Source organism: Colobus angolensis, unplaced genomic scaffold, assembly GCF_000951035.1.
Source record: "Colobus angolensis palliatus isolate OR3802 unplaced genomic scaffold, Cang.pa_1.0 Scaffold662, whole genome shotgun sequence".
In the NCBI taxonomy this organism is placed as follows: Eukaryota; Metazoa; Chordata; class Mammalia; order Primates; family Cercopithecidae; genus Colobus; species Colobus angolensis.
The window spans coordinates 180568-190967 of NW_012120288.1; the positions used below are offsets into that span (position 1 = coordinate 180568).

Genomic DNA, 10400 nt, shown 5'->3' on the forward strand with positions numbered 1-10400 from the left:
TACAACCTAAAAAAGGAAGAGGTGTGAATTTATTTAGTCCACAGAAGTGGTTCAATTCATTGGTAGCATGCAGAAAACCTCAGACCAGAGAAGGAAGTGATTAATCAAAACACGAATAAGAATTGGCCAAGGTAGGAGGATCACTTGAGCCCAGAAATTGAGACCAGCCTGGACAACATAGTCAGATTCTGTCTCTAAGTAAATAAATAAATAAAATAGCTGGGCATGGTAGCACACACCTGTAGTCCCAACTACTTGGGAGGCTGCGTCTTGAGTATTGCTTATGCCCAGGAGATCCAGGCTGCAGTGAGGTAAAGTCATGCCATTGCCCACCAGCCAGGGTGACAAAGTAACACCCTGTCTGAAAAAAAAAAAGCATGTATAAATATAGACATTAAAATAATTTATTTCAGTCAGAAAAGGTCTTTCTGAGACACATCAACCACTAAGGGTGACATGGGACTCTCTGTTCCCAAAGTTTCTGGATGCATGAGAATGGTAGGGCAAGAGAGAGAGAAAAAAAATCTCTTAAGTCCCTTTCTTTCTACTACAAACATGCTGGGGATTCTGATCTGGGGACAGTGGGAAAACCCTGGCTGGCCTTGCATGTGCCTGACTCAGTGTGAACGCCACTTGCTGCCCAAGTCCCTTGTTGCCCATGCGCCTCACTGTCTGCCTTCTGTCCCTGCAGAGCTGTGCAAGGAGACATCGTGACTTCCTTCTGTCTTGCCGACTGGGAGTCAGCCAGTAGGTCTGCAGGTCAGTAGTCCTAGAAGTTTGAGTGTGAGTGTGAGGAGGAGCCTGAGGGCACGGTCCATGGCCTCCTAGGTGGAAAGGCTTTGAGGTCCCCGTCCTTCTAACACGCAGCAATGCAGCCATGGCCTTGCTGTGGTGGGGATGCCGAACAAGGGAGGAAGAAGGACCATAGAGGGGAGGAGGGTCAGGTAAACAAGCAGTGAGTTTTGAAGGGGGAAACTATCTGTGGTATTTGAGTCCCCAAGGCATATGAAACTGCTTACAGACTATGCATTCCAAAGTCCTCAGTGGGAACCAGGGAGGGGAGGGAGGACTGCGTGAAGCGGGATGGGGTGGGCAAGGCGGGGCACTGCAACCCAAAAGGCAGGCACCGACTTCAGTGTGCATGCTCCTTGGACACCTGCCTCAGTGCACATGTTCACTGGGCATCTTCCCTTCGACCGCTTTGTCCTCGTGGTGACCGCTGGGGAACTGTGAGAGTGTGAGGGTCGCGTTCCAGCTGTCTGGACTCTTTCTCTCCTACTGAGACGCAGCCTGTAGGTCCGCAGGCCAGTCCTCCCAGGAATTGAAATGTGAGTGAATGTGAGGAGGAGAGAGCGGGCTTCCAGAGGGTCAGGCGGCGTGGTCTGTGGTCTCAGAGGTGAAGAGCCTCTAGGTCGTAAGGAAGGTGGGCCGCCGAGGGAAGGGGAGCCAGATGAAGATGGGGTGAATGCTGGGGGTGCTGTTGGAGGTATCTGAGTCCCGGAAGTGCCTGGAACTTCCAACGGAACAGATTCCAGACTTCTTGGTGGGGACCCAGGAATGGGCTGTGTGGGCGGTAAGAAAGGGGTCTGGGAAGTGGGAATGCTATGAGCTGATGACCGCGACCCTGAGGTCTGTAGAGCTCCCAGTAGAAGTGTCCAGTGAGGAACATCCAGCGATGTGTTGCAGTTTCTCAACTCCACCCTGGAGGTTCGAATGGGCGGGACTGTGCTTTCCAACAAAACTTTGATTTTAGGGAGGGAAATTGTCCAAACAAATGGGTGTGTGATGAAAGCCGTGGTCACTGCAGTTTTAATTCTCTAGCTGTATAAATTTAAATGTCTCCACTATGGAGAATCCAGCTGTGAAACCAAATGTCATCGGAAATATCCTGTATCTTTAGCCACGAGCATTAAAACATTGCTCTGCTAGATTGCCCAACTTAAGTGGCTTTACAAGCATTCGATTCAGAAGATGTACACACTTCTAGTTGCCCTGGGACTTACTTTCAAATTATTTCCGAACTTTTTTAAAAACTGAAATTTAACATTTGGCCATGAAAGTGGTCAAATGCAGCTATCCTCTCAAACACACTTTCCCAATCACAGTATTCTGTTTGCAGAGTGAAACATGAGTTGGCGAGGAAGATCAACATACAGGCCTAGGCCAAGAAGAAGTTTACAGCCTCCTGAGCTGATTGGGGCTATGCTTGTGAGGGCTTTATTATTTTGATGTTTTTTATTAGCAGAAATTTATTTTGTGATAGTGTTGTTGAACTAGTATAGATACACTGATAAAGGTCTTCCATGTTGATAAAAATGATCATGGCATCTCATGAAGGAAAGACTAATCCAAGAGTATTACAATCTGGTTTTGCCTGCATGGATAATCTTGTGTTCCCCACCATGACTTCCTCCTCATGCTTACTGATAACAGATTACACACATCCATCCCAACATAGATTAAAATGGCTTCCAAAGCCTTTGAGGGTAACTGTCTTAGAGTAACCTCTCTTTGGGAAGAGTAACTTTGTGAAGAATAAGTACATGGAACAGTATTGGAGAAGTGTCTTTAGACTTACTTATGATTAGAAATACCTGTGTAGGCCGGGCGCAGTGGCTCAAGCCTGTAATCCCAGCACTTTGGGAGGCCGAGACGGGCTGATCACGAAGTCAGGAGATCGAGACCATCCTGGCTAACACGGTGAAACCCCGTCTCTACTAAAAAAAAAATCACAAAAATCTAGCCGGGCGAGGTGGCGGGCGCCTGTAGTCCCAGCTACTAGGAAGGCTGAGGCAGGAGAATGGTGTGAACCCGGGAGGCGGAGCTTGCAGTGAGCTGAAATCCGGCCACTGCACTCCAGCCTGGGCGACAGAGCGAGACTCTGTCTCAAAAGAAAAAAAAAAAAAGAAATACCTGTGTATTCTGTATATTTGTATTATTGACATGTATTAATAACGAAACTTTTTATCTGCACACACACCGCCTCCCCTTTGTCCCAGGAATCCAGTGATGAAGAGCCTAAAGAAGAGAAGCCACCCACTGAAAGTTGGGATCCTACAGCTGATCAAAAGAGAGAAGATGATCAGGTTGCAGCTGAGATCCAAGGTGCTGGGAAAGGAAAGAAATAATGTCTATGGGGGGAAGGAGGACTATGTGTGCATCATGCCTTATGCCACGACCAGTAATAGGAGGAAAGAAAACGTTAGGGAAGGATCTCAAACATTGCTCAAAGTACGCTGGAAAAGTGAAGAGTATAGTTTACAACTTCATGCAGTCCCTGGATATAATAAATCTTCTATTTTTTTCAAGATTTATTGTGTATGCTTGAAAATACATCACTTGCTAAATCAGATGAAACTGTTTAATTTGATGTATCAAAATATACATTATTTCACTTGATTAATTTGATCTCCTTAGAATGTTGCTGCATGATTGGCTCAGCCATGGTGTCCATAGTGCTGTAAGCACCCTTTTATAGCATATAGAGTGCCAAGTCACCCTACCTTATAACACCCTGAATAAAGCCCATTTGCATAGGGATGTTAGCCCCATTTTATAAAAAGGAAATGGTCGCTCAGAGATTGAGGCTTACCAGGAACGCTTGAGTCATGGAGACAGAATTCATATTACATTCCAAGGTCTGTGTTCTTCCTACCATCTACATTGGTACAAAACGTGAATTATTTTGCTTAAAATGCTTAATACTCGAATGTGTCTGTACTATAAGGTACTTCAGTATTGGCTCAGGAGAAAACACAATTCAGTGAAGCAGGATAGCAACTCCAGAAAAGGGCTCAATAAATGACAGCCACTGTTCCCTTTGATCAATATTTTTGACAGTATGTTTGGTAAAAGGATATGTTGGATAATTCAGGACACTGGCATATAGGTAAGTATATTAGTATGTTTTTTAAGGAACTTTTAAAAGTTGCCTAAATACTTTTATAATTAGAAAACTCAAAGTATGATAAAATTATCGTGAAACAGAAATTGTGTCCTCAGCAGATAGCATTTTCAAGCTAAAGTTGACAGAATTTGGGCCATGGATTATTTTAGCAATTCATGGTTAAGAGGTTTCCAGAATATGACTGTCAACAATACTCATTACTTTCTTTCACTCAATTTCCTGAACTTTCATTGGAAGACTGTGATTTTCCTCTTATTTTTGGTACTATATTCTCAATGGGATTTATTTATGAAAAGCTACATGTAGGGCCTTTGGACCTAAGCATAATTTTAATTAATTTTAGCCAAATAATTTTCAAATTTCCTCAACAAGATATGGTTGTCACAATTGTAAGTTTTTGTCATAAGCCCAGGAATACATTGACCTAGTCTTTCAGAAAATTACCTTTGAGTTATTATTAAAATGCTATTCATGCAGCAAACTTCAGATATCTTACACAGTTGATACTCGCTGTTTATAATGCACACTGGCAAAGTATAGGAAATGAGGGTATAGTGTGATTTATCCTTAGATTGTCATTTTAAATTAGATTTCAGGCCAGGTACATTGGCTTACACCTGCAATCCCAGCACTTTGGAAGGCCGAGGCTGGTGGGTCCCTTGAGCCTGAGAGTTAGGAACTAGCCTGGGCAACATGGGGAAACACCAAAAACTTTTCTCTGCCAAAAATATACAAAAATTAGCCTTGGTGGTGGCATGTGCCTATAGTCTCAGCAACTCACAAGGCTGAGACAGGGGGATCGCTTGAGCTCAGGAGGTCAGGGCTGCAGTCACCTGAGACTGCGCCCCTGTGCTCCAGCCTGGATGACAGAGTGAAATCCTGTATACATATGTAACAAACCTGCATGTTATGCACATGTACCCTAGAACTTAAAGTATAATAAAAAAAAAAAAAGACAAAGAGACACAGACCCCCCCTGCCCTCACTCTCTCTCTCATTTTGAGGACACAGTGAAAAAGTGGCATCTACAAGTCAGGAAGAGAAGCCTTTCATCAGAAACTGGCCCTGACCTTGACCTGTGACTTCTATCCTCTAGAACTGTGAGAAAATAAATTACTGTTGTTTATGCCACACAGTCTGTAGTATTTTGTTACCTTGACCTGAGACTTCTAGCCTCTAGAACTATGAGAAAATAAATTACTGTTGTTTAAGCCAAAAAAATAAAATAAAATAAAATAGGAATTCATAATACAGGAAAACAAAGGTGTGACATCTTTGCATCACATTTATTATCACACTAACCTACAGGCTTTTATGTCATAACTCTGTGGAATAGAATATTATTATTTCCTTATTTATACTTCATGTTTTTCTACTCAAGTTCATAACCTTTGTACTTTTTAGTGCCTGACCTGGAAGCTGATCTCCAGGAGCTGTGTCAGTCAAAGACTGGGGATGAATGTGAAGATGGTACTGATGTCAACGGGAAGATTTTACCAAAAGCAGAGCACTTTAAAATGCCAGAAGCAAGTGTGTTATTCATTAAGACACAAAGTCATGTGATTTCTATTTTTTACGTATTATACTTTTGATCAGAGAGAGATAACATTACTGCCACTTTAATAACAGTGTTCAAATACACACTTTCTTTGAAAGGTATTTCAGATCCCAAATGCCTGACTGCAAGATTTAAACGCTCTCAGATACAGACACAAATTGGGTCAAAGTCATATTGAATCATCAAGTATGACAGCATTTTCTTACTTCTGAGTATAACCAACAGCTAACAATTTTCAGATTCTTTTCTAATTTCTGCTTTTAACAAATACATAATGCATTTCCACACTGTGTGAAATATGCTGAGCACTGAAGGAGATTCTAGTGGCAGCTCTATGACAATTTGTGAGAATCTGGACAAATTCCACAAATTCTACACCCATCTTTGCTGTTATTGAAAATGGTGAATGCAGATCAAATGTATTAAAATCCATTTCAATGCTGATTTCTGCATGCTCTGGTTCTGTTGGAGAGAATAGAAAGATATTCCAATTTCCATGATTTGTTTTTCCTAACAATCGGCTTCAGTCCAATTACAATATCTGAGCTGAGATTTCATTGCTCCTGAGAAAATGAGCAGGCACTCTGCTTGAGGTTTGTTTTCCAGTATGGAGACCTGAATGAGTGTTCTTGAATTTTGTCAAATTCTGAATTATCTGGCTCTTAAATAGTAATTGCATTTTAAAGCCTTCCCACCATGAAGCCTTGAATGATTGAATAATAAAATGGAAAGAGACAGTCTACTTTCTGTGGCCGATGAAGTAGGGAGAATGCATGTCGGTCAGTGATGTTCAAGGTGGGTGTAAGATGCCTGTGCTAAACATGCTTTTTGCTCTCCTGTCAGGCTTCATGAGCTACTGTGTGTAATAAAGACACATATGATTTAATCACCTCTAACCATATCATAGGTTACATATTACAGGTTTCTGCCTTGAGACATCAGATGATAGGACTTAAAGTTCAAAGACTATAATGTACTAATTCCTGAGTAGTCAACATAAGTATCTTTTACACATATTTTTTATAAATTGTTGACTGTTAATTAGAAGAGCTTCTGAATTTAAAGGAAGAACTCCATGTTTAGGGAAGAAATTACCTAAATGTTTTACTCTGCCCTGCTGAACAATTCCATTAAACTATTTACATTAAAAGACAGTTTTCAGGAGCCTATTGAACAAGCCTCAGTTGTATTCTTAGGAAGATCATAGCCTTAACTGCACATCTTATTTGAATAGATAGCAAATTACATGATAAAATAATAATCAATATAATAATAAAAGAGCAACAGAATAAATCTAATGGAAAAGGAAAGAGGTACTTAATAACAGACAGGTACGAACCTGGAGTTTGGATTAGGAAAACTAATCCAAAAGTAATACATTTAACACATTGTTTATTTTAAAAATAGCTATGAATAGACTACCTATTTGTTTCCCCAGTCTTGAAGAAAATGGGAAAAGCGCAATACAGAATACGAAGAAGACACAGATATTGAATATATAGTATAACTGAAAGTAAATACATTCTTTTGTTTTGTTTTGCTTTTGAGATGGAGTCTCGCTCTCTCACCCAGGCCGGAGTGCGGCAGCATGATCTTGGCTGACTGCAACCTCCGCTTCCTGGGTTCAAGTGATTCTCTTGCCTCAGTCTCCTGAGTAGCTGGGAGTACAGGCACGCACCACCATACCTGGCTATTTTTTGTATTTTTAGTAGAGACGAGGTTTCGCCATGTTGGACAAGCTGTTCTTTAACTCCTGACCTCAGGTGATCCACTTGCCTTGGCCTCCCAAAGCGCTAGGATTACAGATGTGAGTCACCACGCCCAGCTGAAAGTGAATACATTCCTAAACTCTAATATTTTCAGAATGTAGGTGAAATGGTTGACAAGCTAGGAATGCATACATTATTAAATATATCCCAGTAGTATCTGAATATCTATTCATCACAAAGACCATGCATGAACTTGTGAAATTTGCCAGTTGTCCCTTGATAACATTTACTTTTAGACACAAACATTTAGTTATTCTAGATATCTTTCTCTATGTCTCCATTTCCCTCTTCATTTCTTTTTTTTTGCACCATACTGTTCATGATATATACCTCTTTCATATTTTGATATCAATAATGATAATGATAGATTAAAACTAATGTGATCATATAATTAATTATACAAAGGGGAATTTTTCAAGTGTAAAAAGAGATATTTGTATTAATATCAGGACTATAGGTGAAAACTGGGGACAGATGTTTACCACACCTTAATATCTAGAGAAGGGTAAACTAACCCAAAGCAACATTTTTGCACTTTTGCACAATATCGAAAAAAACAAATGAGATACTGTCCTTTCTATTCACCACTCATATGCAGCTCTTAAAGTGACATTAACTCTTTTCTTAAAAGATAGTTTTCATACTATTTCCAGGAGCCTATTAGACATCCAGACCATAGTTTCAAGCCAAAATATTAAATTATACATTTTTTATAAATTCCTTTGTTTCTTAGGTTTGTGTGTGTGTGTGTTGGTTATATTTTTAGTAAAATTATACACAGTTTTTGCTTTCTACATTAAATCACTTTTTAAGAGGTCCACTTGATTTAATGTGTTATGACCTTGGACTGTCTTTTGGTTTTCTTGTAGCACTAGAAAGCAGGGTGTGTGTCAAACAAATGGAAGAACATACCATGCTCATGGATAGGAAGAATCAATATCGTGAAAATGGCCATACTGCCCAAGGTAATTTATAGATTCAATGCCATCCCCATTCAGCTACCAATCACTTTCTTTACAGAATTGGAAAAAACGGCTTTAAAGTTCATATGGAACCAAGAAAGAGCCAGCATTGTCAAGACAATCCTAAGCCAAAAGAACAAAGCTGGAGGCATCATGCTACCTGATTTCAAACTATACTACAAGGCTACAGTAACCAAAACAGCATGGTACTGGTACCAAAACAGAGATATAGACCAATGGAACAGAACAGAGCCCTCAGAAATAATACCACACATCTACAACCATCTGATCTTTGACAAACCTGACAAAAACAAGAAATGGGGAAAGGATTCCCTATTTAATAAATGGTACTGGGAAAATTGGCTAGCCATAAGTAGAAAGCTGAAACTGGATCCTTTCCTTACTCCTTAAATGAAAATTAATTCAAGATGGATTAGAGACTTAAATGTTAGACCTAAAACCATAAGAGCCCTAGAAGAAAACCTGGGTAATACCATTCAGGACATAAGCATGGGCAAGGATTTCATGTCTAAAACACCAAAAGCAATGGCAACAAAAGCCAAAATTGACAAATGGGAGCTAATTAAACTAAAGAACTTCTGCACAGCAAAAGAAACTACCATCAGAGTGAACAGGCAACCTACAGAATGGGAGAAAATTTTTGCAATCTACTCATCTGACAAAGGGCTAATATCCAGAACCTACAAAGAACTCAAACAAATTTACAAGAAAAAAAGCAAACAATCCCATCAAAAAGTGGGCAAAGGATATGAACAGACATTTCTCAAAAGAAGACATTCATACAGCCAACAGACACATGAAAAAATGCTCATCATCACTCGTCATCAGAGAAATGCAAATCAAAACCACAATGAGATACCATCTCACACCAGTTAGAATGGTGATCATTAAAAAATCAGGAAACAACAGGTGCTGGAGAGGATGTGGAGAAATAGGAATACTTTTACACTGTTGGTGGGACTGTAAACTAGTTCAACCATTGTGGAAGACGGTGTGGTGATTCCTCAAGGATCTAGAACTAGAAATAGCATTTGACCCAGCCATCCCATTACTGGGTATATACCCAAAGGATTATAAGTCATGCTGCTATAAAGACACATGCACACGTATGTTCATTGGGGCATTATTCACAATAGCAAAGACTTGGAATCAACCCAGATGTTCATCAGTGACAGACTGGATTAAGAAAATGTGGCACATATACACCATGGAATACTATGCAGCCATAAGAAAGAATGAGTTTGTGTCCTTTGTAGGGACATGGATGCAGCTGGAAACCATCATTCTCAGCAAACTATCACAAGAACAGTAAACCAAACACTGCATGTTCTCACTCATAGGTGGGAATTGAACAATGAGATCACCTGGACTTGGAAGGGGAACATCACACACCAGGGCCTATTGTGGGGAGGGGACAGTGGGGAGGGATAGCATTAGGAGATATATCTAATGTAAATGACGAGTTAATGGGTGCAGCACACCAACATGGCAGATGTATACATATGTAACAAACCTGCACGTTGTGCACAGGTAACCTAGAACTTAAAGTATAATAACAAAAATAAAAATAAATAAAACCAAAACATTTAATGAATAAAAAAAAAGGAAAGCAGGGTGTATTTAAAAAATATTAATGATGTATATGTTTGGAAGTTTATCTCCAAAGTCTCCACAGACGTCTAACTGAATGTAAGCCAGAGGGTGACTCTTGGGCTAATGGTCTTAGTCCAGTGTAAGAAACAAAAACTTTGTTGTCATTTGCATATCTTAATGTGATCTAAATACAGTTCTGCTAGTAATGTTCCACCTGTTATGTTTCTATTACAGGTGAAGGGAAATCACAGGTTTAAAGGAAGATAAGCTGAAACAACACAAACTGTTTTTATATTAGATATTTTACTTTAAAATATCTTATTAAAGTTTTAAGCTTTACTCCAAAGAAGTCTTGCACATCTTCTGTTTCTTTCTTTCTTTCTTTCTTTTTCTTTCTTTCTCTCTCGCTCTCTCTCTCTCTCTCTCAGATGGAATTTTGCTGTGTCACCACACTGGAGTGCAGTGGCATGATCTCGGCTCACTACAACCTCCACCTCCTGGATTCAAGCAATTCTCCTGTCTCAGCCTCCTGAGTAGCTGGGACCACAGGCGCATGCCACCACACATGGCTAATTTTTGCATTTTTAGTA

At 40.0% G+C, this 10400-nt stretch overlaps 1 protein-coding gene across 2 annotated transcripts; it reads left to right on the forward strand.

Moving 5' to 3' along the window:
* The first annotated feature begins 1123 nt into the window (after window positions 1–1123).
* XAGE2 (X antigen family, member 2) lies at window positions 1124–10159 on the forward strand. Of its 2 annotated transcripts, XM_011925923.1 has the most exons (5): window positions 1124–1328; window positions 2120–2208; window positions 3000–3105; window positions 5312–5437; window positions 10045–10159. In XM_011925923.1, exons 2-5 carry the CDS (start codon window positions 2128–2130, stop codon window positions 10065–10067), a joined length of 336 nt encoding a protein of 111 aa, XP_011781313.1. In that variant the 5' UTR covers window positions 1124–1328; window positions 2120–2127; the 3' UTR covers window positions 10068–10159. The 2 variants fall into 2 exon arrangements, with proteins under 2 accessions (XP_011781313.1, XP_011781312.1); XM_011925922.1 differs by lacking the exon at window positions 10045–10159 and having other exon boundaries at window positions 5312–5903.
* Window positions 10160–10400: the final 241 nt, after the last annotated feature.